This window comes from Gorilla gorilla, chromosome 5 (genome assembly GCF_029281585.2).
Source record: "Gorilla gorilla gorilla isolate KB3781 chromosome 5, NHGRI_mGorGor1-v2.1_pri, whole genome shotgun sequence".
NCBI lineage: Eukaryota > Metazoa > Chordata > Mammalia > Primates > Hominidae > Gorilla > Gorilla gorilla.
The window spans coordinates 99,775,456-99,800,959 of NC_073229.2; the positions used below are offsets into that span (position 1 = coordinate 99,775,456).

Consider the following 25,504-nt stretch of genomic DNA (forward strand, 5'->3'; position numbering starts at 1 on the left):
CTGATGGAAGGCATATGGTAATAGCTCAGAACATACTTCCGTTCATATTTTAATATTGGGGATTTTAATAGTAGGAATGTGTTTTTTCTGTTTTAATATCAATTTTATGAGAGGAAACAGCACTTTTCAATGGAATTCTTTTCATTTAGATATGCCCTCTTTACCTTTATTATAGACACTAAAGTAATGGAGCCAGTCAGTACTCAGCTTGATCATATCCTCAGATTCTTGGAGACAGATTTATTTTATATATAGCTGACTGCTAGACTAGATAGTCTTGAAAATTTCTTCCAGCATTTTGATATTAAATCCCGACTAACATTACTTATTTAGGCTCTCATGGTAGCCATGATGGTAATGATGGGGAAGAGAGGGACTTAATTTTGAGACTTTGAGGGGATTCCTTAATGATGCAGTAAAATGCCAAAATCTTTTATTTCTTTTGTTCTTTTGGAACGTAAAGTTTATGAACACTGTGAATATTCAAAATGTGGAAAGGAAAAAGAAAATCAGACCAAATGCCAAAGTTGTGGTGTTCTTTTTTCTAAGGATTTGCAAAGAAATTGCAGACAAGCTATTACTTTGAATGAGTCTACTGGACCATTATTAAGAACGTCAATTCATCAGAATTCTGGAGGACAGAAGTCACAAAACACAGGATTAACAACCAAGAAGTTTTATGGCAACAATGTGGAAAAGGTTCCAATTGATATTATTGTGAATTGTGATGACAGTAAACACACTTATTTACAGACTAATGGAAAAGTCATTTTACCTGGGGCGAAAATACCCAAAATCACAAACTTGAAAGAAAGGAAAACAAGTTTGTCAGACCTAAATGATCCAAGTAAGTATTTTACTCCCTTTAATATTGCTTATATCAATCCAGTATTTTTCAGATATATTTTTACAACCACTCTCCCCAACCCCATATATATTTTTAATATAAATGTGAGCTTAAAACTAATCTTGTTCTCATCCTGTCCATCTTAAATAGTTAAAAAAACAAAAAAAACCCCACAGAACTTGACCCTAGTCTTAGATGAAGTGCTAGTTATAACCAGCATTCTGACTTCGGCCAGGTTAATTTAATCTTTCTGATCTGTAAATGGGTAGATTTCCTGCTGATAGTGGTTTTTTTTGTGTGTGGGGGGGTGCCTAAAATAACATAAAATATGCATAGCCCAATAAAATATTTGACATACAATATCCTTACCACATTTGTTCCTAACTCTATATCCTGTCTTTTTACTCTTGTGTGTATGTGTATGGCATGCAGTCCTTGTTTATAATAAATAGCAAAAGATTAGAAATTATTGGGGACTGGTTGACTAGAGTATACAGCGTGTATACTCTAAAGGAGTGAAAGATCTGATAAACTGTGTAATTTCCAAGATCCTTAATTAAGTGAATAATGCAAGCTACAGATAAGAGTGTATACTGTGGAGAATGAACATAATTTCTTCTAAAAAATAGAAATTGGGCACAGTGGTGTCCCAACTACTCAGGAGACTGAGATGAGAGAATTGCTTGAGTCCAGGAGTTGAAGTGTAGCCAGGGCAATATAGCAAGACCCTGTTGCTAAAAAAAAAAAAAACAATAATAATAATTGTAAACAGAACACTAGGCTTTCCTTTTAATATATACTTGTGTAGTTTTTCATTAAAAATATACTTCATGGGCCTTTTAAAAAAATCTATATACATGTGCACACATACATCTGTGTGTGTATATATATATATATATATATATATATATCTATATATGTCAGGTACTGTGCTAAGCATTTTACATACCATTTGTTCTTGCAACGATTCTGTGAAATAGATACCCTTATTGTCCCTAATTCTACAGAGAAGAGAAATTGAGCCAAATAACCAGTAAGTGGCAAAACGCCACCTCTCAAATGCTATATATGTAAATCTGTTTAGATCATCTAATCTGGCCTGTTAGGTTTTCTGCTAATAAAAGACCAGTGTTGAAAGAGAAACCATGCTCAATATTTGTTCCTGAGACTGGACAGTAAAATTAAAAAGACAGGTAGAGAAATACTGAGATGATACTTCTTTGGGACATGTACATTACTCAGTAAAAATTAAGCATTTATGTTTGAAATACTAATAAAGTCAACGCATGACTTTTGAATCCTTTTTCTGTGTCAGGCTGTTTCAGGCCTGGGGATATAGTAGTGAACAAGACACTGTCCCTGTTCTCTTATAGTTTATGTGTAGCAGGGAGAAACAGATAAGCAAGTGAACATCCGCAACAAGGAACAACAGAAAATTTAAATCAGTTAATTTGACTGTGTGTGTGCTTACTTTATTGGGTTATCAAAGTGATATTTAGGCTGGGCGCATTGGGTCACGCCTGTAATCCCAGCACTTTGGGAGGCTGAGGCGGGCGGATCACGAGGTCAGGAGATCAAGACCATCCTGGTTAACACGGTGAAACCCTGTCTCTACTAAAAATATAAAAAATTAGCCGGGCGTGATGGTGGGTGCCTGTAGTCCCAGCTACTCGGGAGGCTGAGGCAGGAGAATGGCATCAACCCAGGAGGTGGAGCTTGCAGTGAGCCAAGATCGCGCCACTGCGCTCCAGCCTGGGTGACAGAGTGAGACTCCGTCTGAAAAAAAAAAAAAAAAAGTGATATTTAAACTAATACTTGGTGCCAAAATGCATAATATTGAGGGAAGTAGAATTCAGGCAGGAGCAAGCTTGTGGTGTTTCAGGGACAGAAATACTGGCTAGTGTGCCTGGAGGATAAAGAGACAAAAACAGAATATTATGAGAAAATTGGATAAATAGGCAGGGGCCAGATTATGTAAATTTATAAACCATAGCAAGGAGTTTGTATTTGACTCAAATACAATGTGAGTGGCTTTGTGGAATTAAGATATAGAGATAGATTTGCTATGATTCAGTAATGAGTACAAGGTATAAGAGCAAATTACCATCATAGTGTCTTTTCTTGCTCACGTCCGTTTACTCAACAAGACTTATTGAACATAAGGCACTGGTCCAGATTTTTCCAAGGACCAGTTAAGATTTTAGTAGCTTCCTGTGTGAGATAAAATTACTTGGCTACAGCCAGGTGCGGTGGCTCACGCCTGTAATCCCAACATTTTGGGAGGCTGAGGCAGGCGGATCACCTGAGGTTGGGAGTTCGAGACCAGCCTGGCCAACATGGAGAAACCCCATCTCTACTAAAAATACAAAAATTAGCTGGATGTGGTGGTGCACACATGTAATCCCAGGTACTGGGGAGGCTGAGGCAGGAGAATCACTTGAACCCAGGAGGCGGAGGTTGCAGTGAGCCAAGATCACGCCACTGTACTCCAGCCTGGGTGACAGAATGAGATTCCATCTCAAAATATATATATATTTTATATATATATGTGATATATATATTTTATATATATATCACATATATATTATATATATGATATATAAAATATATATGTGATATATATAAAATATATATATCACATATATATATAAAATATATATCATATATATATATACTTGACTACATGGAGTTACACACATATTTACAATGCATTCTATTTTGTGAACAAGTTGTATACAAATTATTTTTTACACCTTAAATATTTTGGGACTCTGAAATAGACCTACTGTTCTTCTTGTAACTTGCTGATATTGCTGTTTGGGTGAGTGGTGAGGGACTGTAAAATCAAATTTTATATTTGTATCATATTTTTTAAAAGATACCAAGTCTTAATGCTTTCTTCAGATTTAACTTTTTATTAGAGTGGATTGTATCTTCATTCATTTTTGTTAATTTTAGATCTGGAGGAGGTCCAAAGCAAATTTAGGATATTTTCCACTTTGGTAATTTATTTGCATTTTTAATGGACAGAAATGAAATATAAAATTATAACTATAGTTTTAATATAAATTATAAATTATTAAAATACTTTTAGTCATTTTGTCCAGTGATGATGATGATGACAACGACAGAACTAACAGAAGAGAAAGCGTATCTCCGCAGCCTGCTGATTCAGCATGTTCTTCCCCTGCACCATCCACTGGAAAAGTAGAAGCAGCGCTAAATGAAAATACTTGCAGAGTAGAGCGTGAACTACGAAGCATTCCAGAAGACTCTGAGTTAAATACAGTTACATTGCCAAGAAAAGCAAGAATGAAAGACCAGGTACTTTTCACATTTGTTGACATTTGTTCAGATTAATGCCTCCATTTTGGGGTGTAAATTTTTTTTAGAAGGCAGTTTGGTAGTGCCAAGAGAAAATGATGGATTATTAAGTGGGGCTTAAATACCACATGGGAGATTATTTGGAAGAACATTAAGCCATATACAAAAATAAGTTTCAATTAAACTTAAGGCTTAAAGTGTAAAAAATTCAACAAGAAAACACAGTATCAACCTTAAAATGTCAGTATGTACAAAAATTTCTTATAAAATCTAGCAGAGGAGAGAAGTCATTTTGACAGAGATATATTTTACTATAATACTATGTTTCATTATATTATGTTTTATATTTTACTATAAAAATTTCAAAAAGTTCACATGGAAAAAGGTAATATGAACGATGTCAGTAGACAGTGTATCTAGGACAACTATTTGTAATGCAGATTACATAATATTTTAATGTCTGTAATAGACTGAGAACTCTTAAAAATTACAGGATAAAAACAAAATGAACAAAGGATAAGAATGGACAAAAATAGAAAATTCATGTAGTAAACTACCACATGAAAAGTGCAAATTAAGGAAAATGAAATATAACTGTATTCAATGGACTTTAAAAATTGTTAAAAAATCAATCAATATGTGCTGTTGTCAAGAATCCAAGGGAAAGGACACTTTCCCAATTTGCTGATGGAAAAGAAAGTTACTATGATCTTTTGGGAAAGAAATGTAAAAATGACCATTAAAAAATTTTTCATGTGTACTATTTGACCAAATAATTAATTCCTTAGACTCCATCTTCCCCAGTAGGTAAGGCTTTATATGCAAACATGATTATTGGCAAACAAAATCATTGCCTGTTAATATGGATATGGCTGAAGAAGTTATGGTATATCCATATGATGCAGCCATTGAAAATAAAAATTAGAACTTATATCAGTGACTTTTAGGATTTCTGCATGGTACGTTATGTGAGAATACCAAAATAAGGAAATATGTGTATATTACTTTAGTATGAATTTTTATAAAATAATAAACTTGTATGTTAAATTCTATATGTATGTGTTTATACATGTCAGTGTTCATAGGAGTACAGATACAAATATGGGAACATATATACTTGGTTATTAAGATGGGAACCTTAAAAAATGAAAAACAACAAAAGCAATCATAAGGATAATAGAAAAATATATGGATTTATTTATTTACTTACTTATTTAAAGGGGGGGATCTTGCTCTGTCACCCAGGCTGGCATTACAGGTGCAAGCCGCTGCACCCGGCTGGATTAATATTTTTATATAATCTTACAGAATGCCGTTCCCACATGGTAGCACAAGCAAAAATAGTAAATGAAAAGATGAATATATTTGATTAAATGAAAAGTAGAACAGTGTAGCAAAACACTCTAAACACAATTTGATAGGTAGATGCAAATGAAAAAATAGTAAGCTATGTGACAAAGTGTAAAGTGGTCCTTTATATATTTTTAATGTTTAAAAAATCAAGAAATAGAGGCAAACCATAGGGAAATAAGGAAAGGAAATGAATAGAATTCAAAAAAACATAGTAATCAAAGTAGTGAAAATGAAATTAAAATACCTTTTGTGAACTTCAGATTGCTGAAAATTTTAAAACTGTGATATTGTCTCAATCTTGATCAGTGTTTGGAGAAGTGGAATGTTGAGTGTATAAGTTGGTGTAACTGTTGAGGGCAGTTTGGCAGTAATTCTAAATGTGTACCACAACTGGCTGGACTGCAAAAATGCTGTTTGAAGAATAGTTTGCTATCGCAAGAGATTGGAAAGAACTTAGATGTCCAGCATATGAGTTCAGTTAAATTAATGATGAATTTCCATGTAATGGAATTTTTAGATGAGCGGTTTTCAGACTGGCACACTGAATCATAAGGGTGCCTCAGTGTGTACTGTCTTTGATGATGCTCCATGGAGGGTGTGGACCATTCAAATTCTAGACTAAATCCTTTATTGTAGATTCAGCTGGAGCAGCTCTTTCCTGTTTTATTAGTGAGCTAAATAACCTCTCATTTGAAGATATAACTCTACAGCTAAAAACAAAACACTTTTAAACCTCTCTAACAGGTTTCTTTAATAATAAGGGAAAATAGGCCGGATGCCGTGGCTCACACCTGTAATCCCAGCACTTTCGGAGACTGAGGTGGGCAGATTGCCTGAGGTCAGGAGTTCAAGACCAGTCTGGCCAACATGGTGAAACTCTGTCTCTACTAAAAATACAAAAAAATTAGCCATGCGTGGTGGTGTGTGCCTATAATCCCAGCTACTTGGGAGGCTGACGCAGGAGAATTGCTTGAACACCCTAGGGAGGTGGAGGTTGCGGTGAGCTGAGATCATGCCACTGCACTCCAGCCTGTGCGACAGAGCGAGACTCCATCTCAAAAAATAATAATAATGGAAAATATTAATGATAAATCTGTTAATAAGCCTGAAAAAGCAGTTTACAAAATCATATATATATGATTTTATATCATATATATGATCATATTTTGTTTAAAATACATTTTTTTTTCCTGTGACATAGATGGTAGAAATACCTTTAGAAGGATAATGGGAATGGTGGACATTCTTTTCCCTTATTTTCTGTCAAGATATTGTTTTATTCTTGTGATGATAATAAAGATACTAATATAATTACTTGTAATTAAAATTACATACCTATATGAAGTGTTTATGATAAATTTCTATTTGGAAGTGACTGGAATCATAATTTAACAGATGAAAATAGTTTAAAATATGTAAATATATAAGGAAGGGTTATTTTGTAATGCAAATAACAAGTCTCCTAAATTGCTTGCTTTCTAAAGAATTACTGATTTAATTCAAGTATCACTGCCACTATAACTAGCAGCATTTTACTGTGCATGAAGCAATCTGCTAAACTGCTTTTTATGCATTAACTCAGTTGAGTGGGTACTCTTACTCTGCATATTTTAGAGTTTAGGGAACCAAAACTTACATAAGCTATTAAGTTTTACAAGATCAGATTTTTTTTTTTAAGAAGGAATTTCGATCTTGTTGCCCAGGCTGGAGTGCAGTGGTGCGTTCTCAGCTCACTGCAACGTCCACCTCCCAGGTTTAAGCAGTTCTCCTGCCTCAGCCTCCTGAGTAGCTGGGATTACAGGCACCTGCCACCACACCCGGCTAATTTTTTGTACTTTTAGTAGAGACAAGGTTTCACTGTGTTGGGCAGGCTAGTCTTGAACTCCTGACCTCAGATGATCCGCCCATCTCGGCCTCCTAAAGTGCTGGGAGTACAGGTGTGAGCCACTGCCCCCGGCCAAGATCACATCTTTAAAAGGTGGTGTGGCTGTTTGAATCCAGGCAGTCTGATTCCCAGAGTACTATTCCTGACTGCCATACTATTACTCAAATTTAAATAACAACCAAAGTATAGCTAAATAAGATACAAGGATTTACTGTTATATAAAAACCATGAATTTTAATTTTATCTAACACTGTTGAAGGGAAATCCATTTTATGTTGTGATATTTACATTTCTTATATTGGGTCTTTGCATATGTTTATACTTAGCTTGCAGCCTTATTTTAGTAAATTATTAAGTGAACATTTTCTTTTCCTTTTTAGTTTGGCAATTCTATTATCAACACACCTCTGAAACGTCGTAAAGTGTTTTCTCAAGAACCTCCAGATGCTTTAGCTTTAAGCTGCCAAAGTTCCTTTGACAGTGTCATTTTAAACTGTCGAAGTATACGAGTAGGAACACTCTTCCGGCTGTTAATAGAGCCTGTAATTGTAAGTACATTCTTAAGCTCTTTACTATACCAATTATAACATTAAAAATTCCGTTGCTAAAGCTAATATATAATATTTAAAATTTATAAGTTAAAATATTTAATAGAATATCAAAGTTAGTTCAAGATTTCACATTGCTTTAAGAGTATATAAATAGTAGCTCCTCACCATTAAAATGAGTTAGAAAACTTTCCAATATGTTATTGTTTATTATCATGCCAGCTTCGTGCATGAAACTTTCAATGAGTTAGAAAACCTTCCAATATGTTAGTTTTAGTATCATGCCAGCTAAGTGCATGAAAAGAATATATTAAAGAACTGTAGTGAGTGAATGAAGATTCCAGAAGTTTTGGGGTTTGCTGGAAAATGTATTATAGCATCAAGACTCCTAGAAATAGATTATTATACTATAATGGCTGCCCAAAGGACTTTGTGTACTTTATCTTACCCATCATACCTGTGTACTTAATATTCTGCCACCAATCCAAGTTTTTATTTTCTATTTGAAATTTTAATATAATCTCCTTAACTAGCCTTCTTAGTCATTATTTTTTTCTCTAATGTATTCTAAACATTGTTGCTAGATTAATTGTAAAGCACTGTATGTGTTCTGTAAGCCTTTATTTTATAATGCCTTAACTTGATGTCCCTATTTGTTTCCATCTCTTCTTTCAAACTGAGATTGTCCTTTTTACATAAAGCACTTGTCTTTAAGATAACTTATTGCCGGGCGCGGTGTCTCACGCCTGTAATCCCAGCACTTTGGGAGGCCAAGGCGGCTGGATCACGAGGTCAGGAGTTTGAGACCAGCCTGGCTAATATGCTAAAACCCCATCTCTACTAAAAATAGAAAAATTAGCCGGGGGCAGTGGCGTGTGCCTGTAGTCCCAGCTGCTCGGGAGGCTGAGGCAGGAGAATTGCTTGAACCTGGGAGGCAGAGGTTGCAGTGAGCCGAGACGGCGCCACTGCACTCCAGCCTGGATGACAGATCAAGACTCTGTCTCAAAAAACAGAAAAAAAGAGAGAATTATATCACAGCAGGAAAGTTGTAAGGTATTTTATTATTTAATGTAATGAATAATAACTGTTTCTTTTCTGGTAAAGGTTCATGGTTCTAGGATATAATATGATCAAAAGAAAAAAATTGTTTATAGGAGAAAATGAAATGTGAACCTGATTTCTTAGCAGGGCACAGCTCTATGAGAATCCGGCAAATTTTTCTTTTCCATCAAAAACCCTAAGCTTCTCACAATTTAAAAACTAAAGTTTCAGAAGTACCCTGGAGATTCGAAGCAAATTATATATAAATTGTCTACCCTTTATTGCCCAATAATATTGTAACATATGTCAGTGTTTTTAGGGATTTATGAAATTTGTGTTTTGTTACAGCCCTTATACTGCAGACTGTCTTTCCTGGTTTCTGTCAATTAACAAAAATGTCACTGTGTGTCACTTTGCACCTCAAAAATGTTCAGGAGTGCCCTGTAACTTTTACGCCTTTCTCCCACATTAATGCTGTTATTTATAACTCTTCAGTGTGATGATGAGTAAGGTTTTGCTGGTGATTTAGACATTTAATTAGAAAGTTGCATATTTAGTCTTAAAGCTGTTTATGAAGAACTACATTAAAATTTGGATGAATTTTTTCTAATAGGTTATATTTGCTACAGTGAAGAAAAACTTTGTAAATTTAGTTAAAAAAATAAAAGGCAGTATATGTAACATAAAATGTGTCAGTTTAAAAAATTATAATGCTAAATGAAATATTCCAGCCAAAAAATATAATGTAGAAATTTGCAGTGTGGTATTAACCTTACTTGTAGCATGAGATTTTTAGCAAAGGGCATTCTTCATTGAGGAATAATTAGTGGATCTGTATCTTCTTCAGATGGCGTAAATAAAAAGAAGATTTGATATTTTCTTCTTGAACATAACTTCCTTATGTTTTGTAGTAAAATGATTTATCTGCCAAGTTATGATTAATCTGAGAAACAGGTTTTAAATGTTTTACTATATTTAATGTTTTATAAAATTCTACACTTGCTTATTATTAGATAATTTAATCATTTTAATTTGCTCAGTGATTAATTGGCATTATTATTTTTATGTATTTATTTATTTATTTTTTTGAGACAGAGTCTCACTCTGTTGCTCAGGCTGGAGTGCAGTGGCCCTCACTGCAAGCTCCGCCTCCTGGGTTCATGCCATTCTCCTGCCTCAGCCTCCCGAGTAGCTGGGACTGCAGGCACCGGCCACCACGTCCAGCTAATTTTTTGTATTTTTAGTAGAGACGCGGTTTCACTGTGTTAGCCAGGATGGTCTCGATCTCTTGACCTTGTGATCCGCCCATCTCGGCCTCCCAAAGTGCTGGGATTATAAGTGTGAGCCACTGCACCCGGCCAATTGGCATTATTTAGAAGCGTCCATTTTATTTAAAAGCAAGTGCTTTTTTAAAGAAGTAAAATGGCATATATTATTAGGAATACCACATATGCACAAATTCATTTTTCAAATGAGAAGATATAAAACCAAGGTTTTCATTCAGTTTAAATTTAGAAACTTTCACAATGTAGATGAAATAGACCAATGTCTACTTTTTTTTTTTTTTTTTTTTTTTTTTTTGAGACTGAGTCTCACTGTTGTCAGCCCAGGCTGGAGTGCCGTGGCGCAATCTCGGCTCGCTGCAGCTTCCACCTCACGGGTTCCAGCAATTCTCCTACCTCAGCCTCTTGAGTAGCTGAGATTACAGGTGCCTGCCACCATGCCTGGCTAATTTTTGTATTTTTAGTAGAGATGGTGTTACATCATCTTGGCCAGGCTGGTCTCAAACTCCTGACCTCAGGTGATCCACCCGCCTTGGCCTCCCAAAGTGCTGGGATTACAGGTGTGAGCCACCACGCCCAGCCCAGTGTCTACTTATAATATTAATGTGTGACTTACTTAGATATTTCTAAATGACAAATACTTAGATATCACTTCCTTCAATTCCTTTATCTTATGCAACAATTTTATTTAAATGCTTTATGTCAGCCAGGTGTGGTGGCTGTAATCCCAGCACTTTGGGAGGCTGAGGCAGGGGGATCACTTGAAGTCAGGAATTTCAGACCAGCCTGGTCAACATGGTAAAACCCCATCTCTACTAAGACTACAAAAATTAGTGGGGTGTGGTGGCATGCACCCGTAACCCCAGCTACTAGGGAGGCTGAGGCAGAAGAATCACTTGAACCCGGGAGGTGGAGGTTGCAGTGAGCCAAGATTGTGCCACTGCCTTCCAGCTCGGGTGACAGAGCGAGACTCATTCTCAAATAAATGAATGAGTGAATGCTTTATGTCATCATTATTGACACTTTTTGCATCAGCTAACATTTTTCCAAAACATATAATGTCAACATCCATGTATGCTAGAATGTTTTGCAAGCTACTCTTTTTTTTTTTTTTTTTTTTTTTTTTTTAAATGATGAGGTCTCTCTTCGTTGCTCAGGCTGGAGTTCAGTGCTGCAGTCATAGCTAACTGTAACCTTGAACTCCTAGGCACAAGCAATCCTTCCACCTCAGGCCCCAGAGTAGTTGGGACTATAGGTACATGCTATCTATACCTAGGTAAGTTTTTCTTTTTTTGAGATGGTGTCTCACTATTTTTGCCCAGGCTGGAGTGCAGTGGCACAATCTCGGCTCATTGCAACCTCTGCCTCCTGGGTTCAAGCGATTCTCCTGCCTCAGCCTCCTGAGTAGCTGGGATTACAGGCATGCATTACCACGCCTGGCTAATTTTTTATACTTTCAGTAGAGATGGGGTTTCACCATGTTGGCCATGCTGGTCTTAAACTCTTGGGCTCAAGCGATCCTCCCAAAATGCTGGGATAACAGTTAAAAGCCACCATTCCCTGCCAGTACCCATGCTTAATGTCCCCAAATAATTTGTTACTTCCCAGATAAACCAGTTAACACATTCCTTTCAGATGCAATCTTTAGAAAGTATGTTTAGTGACATTCTAGACTTTGCAATTAATTATTGTAGTAATTGCTAAATTTATTTTATATTTGCTTTCTCTTTATATTATAAAAATCTTCACACTGAAAAGTTGAAAGAATTTTGCAGTGAACATTTATATAACTCCCAGCTAAATTTTACTATTAGCATTTTATTGTATTTGCTTTCCATATATCTATTCATCCCTGTATATATTCATTTATCTTGTTTTTTAATACATTTCAAAATACTTGCCTCCTTTTTTGAATGTCTCTTCTGTGAAATAATTAATTCAGGCTATAATAGGCTTAATGTGTCTTTTCCACATTGAAATAATTAGTTAGAAAATACCATGTTGTAACCACCAGTAATAAGTAATTCAGGCAAGGACCTTCAATGATGGGAAACCATTGAGTGAAAGTCAAACCCCCATGACATGCAATTTACCTATATAACAAACCTGCACATGTACCCCTGAACCTAAAATAAAAGTTAAAAAAAAAAAAAAAAAAAGGAAAGAAAGACTGATGGAAGGGATGTGGCAAGAATGTTAACAGTTTAACAGTTAGTGGGTTTAGGTAAGCAATGTTTAGGTGTTCATTATAATGTTATACCAACTTCTCTGTGGGATTTTAAGAGATAAACGAGTAATATAAGAAACATTCTAAGTATTCGAATAAAAAAGTGAAGCCTGCCTTTCTTTGTAAGTCTAGAGCAATACTAATTCATCTTTTTTTTTAGTTTTGTTTAGATTTTATCAAGATACAGCTAGACGGTAAGCTATCTTATGTCTTTTTACTTACCAAAGCTTTCTTTACACCAAAGCACTTTACAGGAATAAAAGATTAAATAATATTCATAGAATTTATTAAGATGGTTAGTTGTTACATATATCTTCTTATCAAAGGGCATATATCTTGGTGTAATTTCATTCAGAAATATCACAGAACCTAACTTTTAGAAACCCCTTTTCATTTGGAAAAAATAAAAAAGTTTCTTTAAGGCAGTTACAAAGATTTTTTTTATTACCCGCAAGAGTAATGATTTATAGAGCATAATAAATGTGTGCTTACATTTACTTAAACTTGTATTTCCTCACTATTTCCCCCATTCATGATATTACCGTCTTAAGAATTATTTTTCCATTTCATTTGTTTTCCTCCAGAACCAGACCATGATCCTGTAGAGATTATTTTAAATACCTCTGATCTAACTAAATGTGAATGGTGTAATGTCCGAAAATTACCTGTAGTGTTTCTTCAAGCAATTCCAGCAGTTTATCAAAAGCTGAGCATCCAACTGCAAATGAATAAGGAGGATAAAGTTTGGAATGATTGTAAAGGAGTAAATAAATTAACAAGTAAGTTGTGTAAAACAGATTATAATAGATAATTATAATAGATACTGTATTTACAATATCTGTTGAATAGCAAAATGTGAGTGCTCTTTGACAGATGCCTTAGATGTATATTATCTACAATTGTCACAGCCACCTTGTGAAATAGATATTACTTTCTCCATTTTACAGATGAGGAAAAACTCACAGAAAGTGGAAGGGCTGAAGATAAAACCCAGACTTACTCATTTACAAAGTTTCTAAGTGGATTAAAACCCAAAAGATCTGCACTCTTAACTAACACTGTAATCTGAGTAAAATAAAATTTTTTAACTGATAGGAATATTAAATGTAAATCAGCCATATAAATCTGGAAATCTTGAAACTTGGCCTGAATAGGAAGTTGTTAAGTTCCTAAAATGGGCCTTAAGTCTTTATAATACATAGATGTGGTTCTCCAGGTTTTTTTCCTTCACCTTCAACACTTAAAGCATGGCTTGACTGCTTAGAAGATATACACATTTCAGCAGTAATTGCTGCTTCAGCTTAATTATGAAAAAATGTTAGCTACCACTAAATCTGCAAGAGTTGGCACATTAGTGAAAAGCTGTTTTACAGTTAGATTCTCTTAAGATACTACCAGTTCACATGGCAATTTTCTATTTGTGTTTGACAAAAATGTTAACTATTATATCTTTAAGACTATAGATTTAGATTTATTAGATGAAGTAAATTAGTTACATATGTGAATAGATTTGTTCTTGAACTGTTGTTAGAGTAATGTATTCTGGTTCCTTCCAATAACTTAGGTGACCTTGGCATGTAACACATACTGGTCTTTCCAGTGATTGTTGTGTATCCACTGTATGTCAGACATTGTTGTGGACCTTTATACTGGGATTTCTGATTATCCTCCTGGAAAGAATTAATAATTACTCCTTTTAAAAGTATCTATTTACTTCTTTTTTTTTTTTGGACTTATAGTTATATTTATTTCTTTTCAGATTTAGAAGAACAATATATAATTTTAATTTTTCAAAATGGCCTTGATCCTCAGGCAAATATGGTATTTGAAAGTATCATTAATGAAATTGGTATAAAGAATAACATCTCCAATTTTTTTGCGAAAATTCCCTTTGAAGAAGCTAATGGCAGACTTGTTGCCTGTACAAGAACCTATGAAGAGAGCATCAAAGGAAGTTGTGGGCAAAAGGAAAACAAAATTAAAACTGTAATTATGTTTTTTAATTTAAAAATATTCTTAAATTGTGGGTAGTTTTAAAGGGAAATATGTTTTATTTTAATACTGTTCATTTCAGTGTTAAATCTTTTTAATTTTATTTCAGAATTACTTGCTTTTATGTGTGATTTGTAAACTACCTTGTGTCAAAACAGTGGTGGGTAGGTGCCAAATACCACTTGATACAGGTCTCAGAAGCATTTTTGGTTCCTCCACATTCTATCCTTATCTTTACTTTTCATCATCATTTTTTCTGTCATCCTTTTTTCTTTATACCCTACTTCCAACATATATATGCACACACTGCTACATTCAAATGGATTGGTTACCCGGTGTCTTAGGTTTGAAGAAATTGTGGTCCGTGGTGTACATTTGTATGTAATATAGGCATATATGGTTGAAAACTTGAGAGATGAAGAATACATGCTATTTGATCTTTATTGTCAAAACATGTATCTAGTACTAAAATAACTATTCATATAGGTAGGTAACTCTGAAGCCACCTGAAGCAAAGGCCACAATGCTACTAAACACATAGTATAATGGTAAATAATACAAACATAATTTTAACACTCTTAAGTTTATTTCCTATTACAGCAACTTAGCTTTGCTGACCTGATTTATTGGGAACAAATCTCTCACACTGCCTACAAACTTGGAAATATGGCTATCCACAGCGCAATCTTAGTGATAGTTGAGCAAGGACTCCCCAGAGAAGAGCTGTAAATATAGTTAAGTGGGTTGAGAAAAGAACAAAAGAAGAAAGGGAAATGGTTCTCTTTCTTTTGCATAGTTTGCATGGGAGACAGTGCCAGAGGAAGAAAAGAGCAGCATAATGCCACTGGGATGGACTCAAACTTCAGAGGAAGGTTCTTTCCTCCAAGGAACCCCTGTTTCACTTAGCTTTATGGAGGGCTGAAACTCATTAGACTGTGTTCCCTGAGCCTCTGCCCCTACATCTTATAGATTGCCTAGCCATTGAACTAAGAGGTAAAAACCACTTTGGTTTTTTTGAAAGGTTATTTGAATTTTACCAGCATTATCTAATTTCATGTAGATAGTAGAGATCTTAGAGAAGTAAGATACTGGAAAATTACTGTTACATAAGTTGGGAGAGTATCACTATCTAGAAGCTACAGATAATAAGAAAGTGGCCCCTAGTTTTGCCTGTTTCTTGTTTTTAATTGTTAAGTATCATGCATACTTTTTAGTTCCACATTTTTAATCCCTTTGCATTGAAAAGCATTCTTGCCTTGTGCTTACCCTTTTTATTGAAACTTTTCCTAATTGACTGTAAATTGCTAATTTAATTTCCTTTACCAGGTATCATTTGAATCTAAAATACAACTTAGAAGCAAACAAGAATTTCAGTTTTTTGATGAAGAAGAAGAAACTGGAGAAAACCACACCATCTTCATTGGCCCAGTAGAAAAGTGAGAGAATTCCTTTATATTTGCAATGATCTTAAATGTCTTTCTCTGTTTTATTACATTTCAGTTGTGTATATATATATAGATTTGTTTATTTGCTTGCCTTCTAATTTTTTTACAGGTTGATAGTATATCCACCACCTCCAGCTAAGGGAGGCATCTCTGTTACCAATGAGGACCTGCACTGTCTAAATGAAGGAGAATTTTTAAATGATGTTATTATAGACTTTTATTTGAAGTAAGTTAATTTTCCACTGATCTTTTATTAAATCTTTAACATTCTGTCATATCTTATGTCTTTGTTTTCCAGAGTCAGGCTTTTTGAGTTTTAAATTCCATCTCTGCCACTTACTGTGTGACATTTGGGAAGTTATTTTTTCTGTTTCTGTCTTTGCACATTTTAAAAATGAGAATTCTATCTAAAAAGTTGTGAAAATTGGGCCAGGGAGATGGTTTATGTCTATAATCCTGACACTTTGGGAGGTCAAGGTGGGAGGATCGCTTGAGCCCAAGAGTTCAGGACCAGCCTGGGAAACAAAGTGAGACCTTGTCTCCACAAAAAATTTAAAAATTAGCCAGGCATATACCTATAGTCCCAGCCACTTGGGAGGCTCAGACAGGAAGATTACCTGAGCCCATGAGTTCGAAGTTGCACTGAGCCATGGTGGCGCCACTGCACTCCAGCCTGGTCAACAAAGCAAAACTCTACCCCCACACCCACCCCCGAAAACAGGAGTTGTGAGAATTAAATGAGATCGTACATATCAAGTAGTAGGAAAAATGCCTAGTACAGTGTTAGAAGTTTATGGTCTTGTAGGAAGCACAAATACAGAACTAAAGCAATGATAGAAGCATTAACATGGTACAGACCTAGCAGATGAGAGAATGCTTCATTATCTTTGGAGGTTGGGAGATATGAGGGACCAGGAAGCTTTCCTGGAAGAGCTTTCATTATGACCCAATATACATTATGACCCAACGTAACACATGTATACACCTATGTGCAATGTGTTTATACATGTATCAATTTGTATGTTTTTACTGGTTTGTGATATAAAATGGACATGTATATGAAATAAAACAGAACTTAGCATCAGTATGCATAGTTCTCTGTAATATTTTCTAGTTTCTTATACTGTGTTTCATTAAACAAAACAAAACTTTTAAAAATTGATGCTGGAATCTGCTGAATTGATTTTATAGCCTATTGGTGGTTGCAACTCAGTTTGGTGGGAAAACACACATTGTTATAAAGAGCAAAGTTTTGATCAGAGAAATGATATCATAATTGAATTTCTGTTAAGACCATTTTGATAGACATGACATCGTGGAAGTCTAGATGAGAGGTGATTTAAGGAAATTTAATTAAGATGATTTAAGAAGCCTATTTAAGATATTTTAGTTGAAATGATGAGACATTTTATGAGGTAGAATTGTTTAGTATATAGAATTAGTAGTACTCCAGGACTGATTAAGTGGATATTAAGGAGGAGAGAAAAGGGTACCAGGTAGCTCCTAGTTTTCTGGCTCACAAGACCTGCTAAATGATGTTGGCACTAAAGCAGTGAATGCAGAAGGAGAACAGGCTTGGGTGAGGAGGGGATAAGTTCCCTTTTAGATGTCTGTGATATAACAAAAGGACAGTGCCGATAAGCAGTTGAGCAAATGGTGCTAGAGTTTGGTTGAGTTCTGACCAACAGAGATGGTAAGATGTTGTTTAATTGTGAGAATGAATGAAATTGCTTAGGTAGGGATATAGAATGAGAAAAAGAGTATACGGACAGATCCTGGAGATTACATTTTAAGAGACAGACCGGGAATAAAAAGGCTCCCATGAATAATTTCCAAAGCTGTTGAAGAAGTAAGAAGAGAAACTGAAGGGAAGTGAGAGCTTTAAAGGAGATTATACTCAGTGTTAACAATATAGCAGAGATCAAGGCAGATAAGGGCTAACTAAGTATAATTTTGAGTTCACAATGACCCCAAGGTAATTAAGTTAACTATACAGCCTGGACTTGCACCCCAGTCCCAGGGGTAACAAGTTACCCCTGAACTGCATTAGAGATGGTATCAGTGGAAGCCTATTGGAGGCCTCCCACCCCCATCCATCAGTAACAGGGAGCTCTCTGGTATCAGTGGAGGTCTAGTAGAGAACATGTACCTTTAGTCCCACCTCACAATAATGAGGTAACACCCGACTACCCACTGGAGTGTGGTGCTAGAGGAAGTCTGCTAAAACACAAGAATTATATTGCTCTACATAGTTGCCAGCAAAAACAAAAACCATAATACTCAAAATGTCCAGATTTCAAAATGAAAATCATTTGCCTTACCCGGAATCAGGAAGATCTCAAACTGAATGAGAAAAGAATATCAATAGACATTAACACCAAGAAGACACAAATGTCAGAATTATTTGACAAAGATTTTAAAGCATCTGATACAGTTGAGGTTTGTGTCCCCGCCCAAATCTCATGTCCATTTGTAATCCCCAATGTTGGAAGAGGGGCCTTGTGGGAGGTGATTGGATTCTGGGGGCAGATTTCCCCCTTTCTATCCTTGTTACATTGAGTAAGTTTTCACAAGTTCTGGTTGTTTATAAAAGTGTATAGCACCTCTCCCTTTGTTCTCTGTTACTCCTGCTCTGGCCGTGTAAGATGTATGTCCTTCCTCTTCACCTTCCCTCATGATTCCAAGTTTCCTGAGGCCTCCACAGCTACGCTTCCTGTATAGCCTGTGGATCTGTGAGTCAATTAAACCTCTTTATAAATTACCCAGTCTCAGGTATTTCTTTTTTTTTTTGGAGATGGAGTCTTGCTCTGTCACCCAGTCTACAGTGCAGTGGCGTGATCTTGGCCCACGGCAGCCTTTGCCTTCTACATTCAAGCAGTCCTTCCACCTCAGCCTTCCAAGTAGCTTGGATTACAGGCACTCACCACCACACCCAGCTAATTTTCAGGTAGTTCTTCAGAGCAGTGAGAGAACGGACTGATACAGCATCCATCATAAAAATGTTTTAATGAACATGATGACAACTCTTGAAACAAATGAAAACTCAAAACAATATAAAGAAGAAACAAATGGATGGGTCATGCCTGTAATCCTAGCAATTTTGGAGGCCAAGGTGGGAGGATCACTTGAGGCCAGGAGTTTGAGACAAGCCTGGGCAACATAGCAAAATCCTCATCTCTACAAAAAAACAAAAATATAAAAAACCAGGAAGAAACAAATGGAAATTTTAGAACTCAAAATACAAAACTGAAATAATGACTTCAGGGGCTGGGCTCAATAGCAGAATGGAAAAGACGGAAGGAATCAGTGAACTGTCTACAAGGAATGTCAAAGTAATGATATTAAATAGGTTGAAAGAAAAAGGATGGAAAAGATATACCATACAAACATTAAACACAAGAAAGCAGAGTCTGACAAATAAACTTCTGAGGAAAGAAAATTACCAGGGATCAAGAAGGATGTTATGTAATGATAAAGGGATCAAGAAGGATGTTATGTAATGATAAAGGAATGATCCACCAAGAAAACATACTAATCCTATGTACTAAACAACAGAACTATAAAATGTGTGAAGCAAAAACTGATAGACCTGAAAGGAGAAACAGACAAATCCACAAATAAAATTGGAGATGTTAGTACCCCTCTCTCAACAATTGATAGAACAACTAGAAAGAAAATCAACAAGGATATAGAAGAACTCGACAACACCATCAACCAGCAGGATCTACTCAACATCAGGATTATATTCTTTTTTTTTTTTTAATTATACTTTAAGTTCTATGGTACATGTGCACAACGTGCAGGTTTGATACATAGGTATACATGTGCCATGTTGGTTTGCTGTACCCATCAACTCATCATTTATATTAGGTATTTCTCCTAATGCTATCCCTCCCCCAGCCCTCCATCCCACAACAGGCCCTGGTGTGTGATGTTCCCTGCCCTGTATCCAAGTGATCTCATTGTTCAGTTGCCACCTATGAGTGAGAACATGCTGTGTTTGGTTTTCTGTCCTTGTGATAGTTTGCTGAGAATGATGGTTTCCAGCTTCATCCACGTCCCTGCAAAGGACATGAACTCATCCTTTTTTATGGCTGCATAGTATTCCATGGTGTATATGTGCCACATTTCCTTAATCAGTCTATCATTGATGGACATTTGGGTTGGTTGCAAGTCTTTGCTATTGTGAATAGTGCCGCAATAAACATACATGTGCATGTGTCTTTATAGCAGCATGATTTATAATCCTTTGGGTATATACCAGGTAATGGGATTGCTGGGTCAAATGGTAATTCTAGTTCTAGATCCTTGAGGAATCGCCACACTGTCTTCCACAATGGTTGAACTAATTTACACTCCCACCAACAGTGTAAAAGCATTCCTATTTCTCCACATCCTCTCCAGCATCTGTTGTTTCCTGACTTTTTAAAGATTGCCATTCTAACTGGCGTGAGATGGTTATCTCATTGTGGTTTTTGATTTGCATTTCTCTGATGACCAGTGATGGTGAGCATTTTTTCATGTGTCTGTTCGCTGTATAGATGTCTTCTTTAGAGAAGTGTCTGTTCATATCCTTTGCCCATTTTTTGATGGGGTTTTTTTTCTTGTAAATTTGTTTGAGTTCATCGTAGATTCTGGATATTAGCCCTTTGTCAGATGGGTAGATTGCAAAAATTTTGTCCCATTCTGTAGGTTGCTTGTGATGATAGTTTCTTTTGCCATGCGGAAGTTCTGTAGTTTAATTAGATCCCATTTGTCAATTTTGGCTTTTGTTGCCATTGCTTTTGGTGTTTTAGTCATGAAGTCCTTGCCCATGCCTGTGTCCTGAATGGTATTGCCTAGGTTTTCTTCTAGGGTTTTTATGGTTTTAGGTCTAACATTTAAGTCTTTAATCCATCTTGAATTAGTTTTTGTATAAGGTGTAAGGAAGGGATCCAGTTTCAGCTTTCTACATATGGCTAGCCAGGTTTCCCAGCACCATTTATTAAATAGGGAATCCTTTCCCCATTTCTTGTTTTTGTCAGGTTTGTCAAAGATCAGATGGTTGTAGATGTGTGGTATTATTTCTCAGGCCTCTTTTCTGTTCCATTGGTCTATATCTCTGTTTTGGTACCAGTACCATGCTGGATTTGGTTACTGTAGCTTTGTAGTATAGTTTGAAGTCAGGTAGCGTGATGCCTCTAGCTTTGTTGTTTTTGCTTAGGATTGTCTTGGCAGTGCGGGCTCTTTTTTGGTTCCATATGAACTTTAAAGTAGTTTTTTCTAATTCTGTGAAGAAAGTCACTGGTAGCTTGATGGGGATGACATTGAATCTATACATTACTTTGGGCAGTATGGCCATTTTCACGATATTGATTCTTCCTATCCATGAGAATGGAATATTCTTCCATTTGTTTGTGTCCTCTTTTATTTCGTTGAGCAGTGGTTTGTAATTGTCCTTGAAGAGGTCCTTCACATCCCTTGTAAGTTGGATTCCTAGGTATTTTATTCTCTTTGTAGCAACTGTGAATGGGAGTTCACTCATGATTTGGCTCTCTGTTTATCTGTTAATGGTGTATAGGAATGCTTGATTTTTGCACATTGATTTTGTATCCTGAGACTTTGCTAAAGTTGCTTATCAGCATAAGGAGATTTTGGGCTGAGATGATGGGGTTTTCTAAATACACAATCATGTCATCTGCAAACAGGGACAATTTGACTTCCCCATTTCCTAATTGAATACGCTTTATTTCTTTCTCTTGTCTGATTGCCCTAGCCAGAACTTCCAACACTGTGTTGAATAGGAGTGGTGAGAGAGGGCATCCTTGTCTTGTGCTGGTTTTCAAACGGAATGCTTCCAGTTTTTGCCCATTCAGTATGATATAGGCTGTGGGTTTGTCATAAATAGCTCTTATTATTTTGAGATATTTTCCATCAATACCTAGTTTATTGAGAGTTTTTAGCATGAAGGGCTGTTGAATTTTGTCAAAGGCCTTTTCTGCATCTATTGAGATAATCATGTGGTTTTTGTCATTGGTTCTGTTTATATGATGGATTACGTTTATTGATTTGCATATGTTGAACCAGCCTTGCATCCCAGGGATGAAGCCCACTTGATCATGGTGGATAAGCTTTTTGATGTGCTGCTGGACTTGGTTTGCCAGTGTTTTATTGAGGATTTTCACATCAATGTTCATCAGGGATATTGATCTGAAATTCTCTTTTTTTGTTGTGTGTCTCCCAGGCTTTGGTATCAGGATGATGCTGGCCTCATAAAATGAGTTAGGGAGGATTTCCTCTTTTTCTGTTGATTGAAATAGTTTCAGAAGGAATGATACCAGCTCCTCCTTGTACCTCTGGTAGAATTAGGCTGTGAATCCATCTGGTCCTGGACTTTTTTTGGTTGGTAGGCTATTAATTATTGCCTCAATTTCAGAGCCTGTTACTGGTCTATTTAGAGATTCAACTTCTTCCTGGTTTAGTCTTGGGAGGGTGTATGTGTCCAGGAATTTATCCATTTTTTCTAGATTTTCTAGATTATTTGCATAGAGGTGTTTATTCTCTGATGGTAGTTTGTACTTCTGTGGGATCAGTGGTGATATCCCCTTTATCATTTTTTATTGCATCTATTTGATTCTTCTCTCTTTTCTTCTTTATTAGTCTTGCTAGCAGTCTATCAATTTTGTTGATCTTTTCAAAAAACCAGCTCCTGGATTCATTGATTTTTTTTGAAGGGTTTTTTGTGTCTCTGTCTCCTTCAGTTCTGCTTTGATCTTAGTTATTTCTTGCCTTCTGCTAGCTTTTGAATTTGTTTGCTCTTGCTTCTCTAGTTTTTTAAATTGTTGATGTTAGGGTGTCAATTTTAGATTTTACCTGCTTTCTCTTGTGGGCATTTAGTGCTATAAATTTCCCTCTACGCACTGCTTTAAATTAAGGTGATTTAAATGTGTCCAAGAGATTCTGGTATGTTGTGGCTTTGTTCTCACTGGTTTCAAAGAACATCTTTATTTCTGTCTTCATTTCGTTATTTACCCGTCATTCAGGAGCAAGTTGTTCAGTTTCCATGTAGTTGTGCAGTTTTGAGTGAGTTTCTTAATCCTAAGTTCTAATTTGATTACACTGTGGTCTGAGAGACAGTTTGTTGTGATTTCTGTTCTTTTACATTTGCTGAGGAGTGCTTTACTTCCAATTATGTGGTCAATTTTTGAATAAGTGCGATGTGGCGCTGAGAAGAATGTATATTCTGTTGATTTGGGGTGGAGAGTTCTGTTGATGTCTATTAGGTCTGCTTGTTGCAGAGCTGAGTTCAGGTTCTGGATATCCTTGTTAACCTTCTGTCTGGTTGATCTGTCTAATATTGACAATGGGGTGTTAAAGTCTCCCATTATTATTGTGTGGGAGTCTAAGTCTCTTTGTAGGTCACTCAGAACTTGCTTTATGAATCTGGGTGCTCCTGTATTGGGTGCATATATATTTAGGATAGTTAGCTCTTCTTTTTGAATTGATCCCTTTACCATTATGTAATGGCCTTCTTTGTCTCTTTTGATCTCTGTTGGTTTAAAGTCTGTTTTATCAGAGACTAGGATTGCAACCCGTGCCTTTTTTTGTTTTCCATTTGCTTGGTAGATCTTCCTCCATCCCTTTATTTTGAGCCTGTGTGTCTCTCTGCATGTGAGATGGGTTTCCTGAATACAGCACACTGATGGGTCTTGACTCTTTATCCAATTTGCCAGTCTGTGTCTTTTAATTGGGGCATTTAGCCCATTTACATTTAAAGTTAACATTGTTATATGTGAATTTGATCCTGTCATTATGATGTTCGCTGGTTATTTTGCCCATTAATTGATGCAGTTTCTTCATAGCATCGATGGTGTTTACAATTTGGCCTGTTTTTGCAGTGGCTGGTACCGGTTGTTTCTTTCCACGTTTAGTGCTTCTTTCAGGAGCTCTTGCAAGGCAGGCCTGGTGGTGACAAAATCTCTCAGCATTTGCTTTGTCTGTAAAGTATTTTATTTCTCCTTCACTTATGAAGCTTAGTTTGGCTAGATATGAAATTCTGGGTTGAAAATTCTTTCCTTTAAGAATGTTGAATATTGGCCCCCACTCTCTTCTGGCTTGTAGGGTTTCTGCCGAGAGATCCGCTGTTAGTCTGATGGGCTTCCCTTTGTGGGTAATCAACCTTTCTCTCTGGCTGCCCTTAACACTTTTTCCTTCATTTCAACCTTGGGGAATCTGACAATTATGTGGCTTGGAGTTGCTCTTCTCGAGGAGTATCTTTGTGGTGTTCTCTGCATTTCCTGAATTTGAATATTGGCCTGCCTTGCTAGGTTGGGGGAGTTCTCCTGGGTAATATCCTGAAGAGTGTTTTCCAACTTGGTTCCATTCTCCCCGTTACTTTCAGGTACACCAATCAAATGTAGATTTGGTCTTTTCACATAGTCGCTTATTTCTTGGAGGCTTTGTTTGTTTCTTTTTACTTTTTTTTCTCTAACCTTGTCTTCTCACTTTATTTCATTAATTTGACCTTCAATCACTGATACTTTTTCTTCCTCTTGATCGAATTGGCTATTGAAGCTTGTGCATGCGTCATGAAGTTCTTGTGCAATGGTTATCAGCTCCATCAGGTCATTTAAGGTCTTCTCTACACTCTTTATTCTAGTTAGCTATTCATCTAATCTTTTTTCATGGTGTTTAGCTTCCTTGCAATGGGTTCGAACATCCTCCTTTAGCTCGGAGAAGTTTGTTATTACTGACCTCCTGAAGCCTGCTTCTGTCAGCTCGTCAAAGTCATTCTCCGTCCAGCTTTGTTCCGTTGCTGGCAAGGAGCTGCGATCCTTTGGAGAAGAAGAGGCGCTCTGATTTTTAGAATTTTCGGCTTTTCTGCTCTGGTTTCTCCCCATCTTTGTGGTTTTATCTACCTTTGGTCTTTGATGTTGGTGACCGACAGATGGGGTTTTGGTGTAGATGACCTTTTTGTTGATGTTGATGCTATTCCTTTCTGTTTGTTGATGCTATTCCTTTCTGTTTTCCTTCTAACAGTCAGGTCCCTCAGCTGTAGGTCTTTTGGAGTTTGCTGGAGTTCCACTCCAGACCAGCAGAGGCTGCAGAACAGCAAATATTGCTGCCTGATCCTTCCTCTGGAAGCTTTGTCCCAGAGGGGCAGCCGCCTATATGAGGTGTCTGTCGGCCCCTACTGGGAGGTGTCTCCCAGTTAGGCTACACAGGGGTCAGGGACTCACTTCAGGAGGCATTCTGTCCGTTCTCAGAGCTCAGATGCCGTTCTGGGAGAACCACTGCTCTCTTCAGAGCTATCAGACAGGGATGTTTAAGTCTGCAGAAGTTGTCTGCTGCCTATTTTTCAGCTATTCCCTGCCCACAGTGGTGGAGTCTAGAGGCAGTAGGCCTTGTTGAGCTGCAGTGGGCTCCGCCCAGTTTGAGCTTCCTGGCCGCTTTGTTTACCTACTCAAGCCTCAGCAGTGGCGGATGCCCCTCCCCCAGTCAGGCTCCTGTCTCACAGATGGATCTCAGACTGCTGTGCCAGCAGTGAGCAAGGCTCCATGGGCGTGGGAGCCGCCGAGCC

The 25,504-nt window shown here is 36.6% G+C and overlaps 1 protein-coding gene across 7 annotated transcripts in view; it reads left to right on the forward strand.

The window, feature by feature from the left end:
• The window catches only part of SENP6 (SUMO specific peptidase 6), a 115,065-nt gene that overhangs the window by 61,857 nt on the left and 27,704 nt on the right, over positions 1-25,504 (forward strand). For 4 of the 7 annotated variants that reach the window (XM_004044309.5, XM_019029736.4, XM_004044308.5 and 1 more), the window contains 8 exons: positions 550-847; positions 3,942-4,171; positions 7,790-7,957; positions 12,669-12,702; positions 13,093-13,287; positions 14,268-14,494; positions 15,827-15,936; positions 16,055-16,171. In XM_004044309.5, the coding sequence (XP_004044357.2) occupies positions 550-847; positions 3,942-4,171; positions 7,790-7,957; positions 12,669-12,702; positions 13,093-13,287; positions 14,268-14,494; positions 15,827-15,936; positions 16,055-16,171 (1,379 nt within the window). The remainder of the gene's footprint in view (positions 1-549; positions 848-3,941; positions 4,172-7,789; positions 7,958-12,668; positions 12,703-13,092; positions 13,288-14,267; positions 14,495-15,826; positions 15,937-16,054; positions 16,172-25,504) is intronic. The other 3 variants (XM_055390791.2, XM_055390792.2, XM_055390793.2) reach the window with 1 other exon arrangement.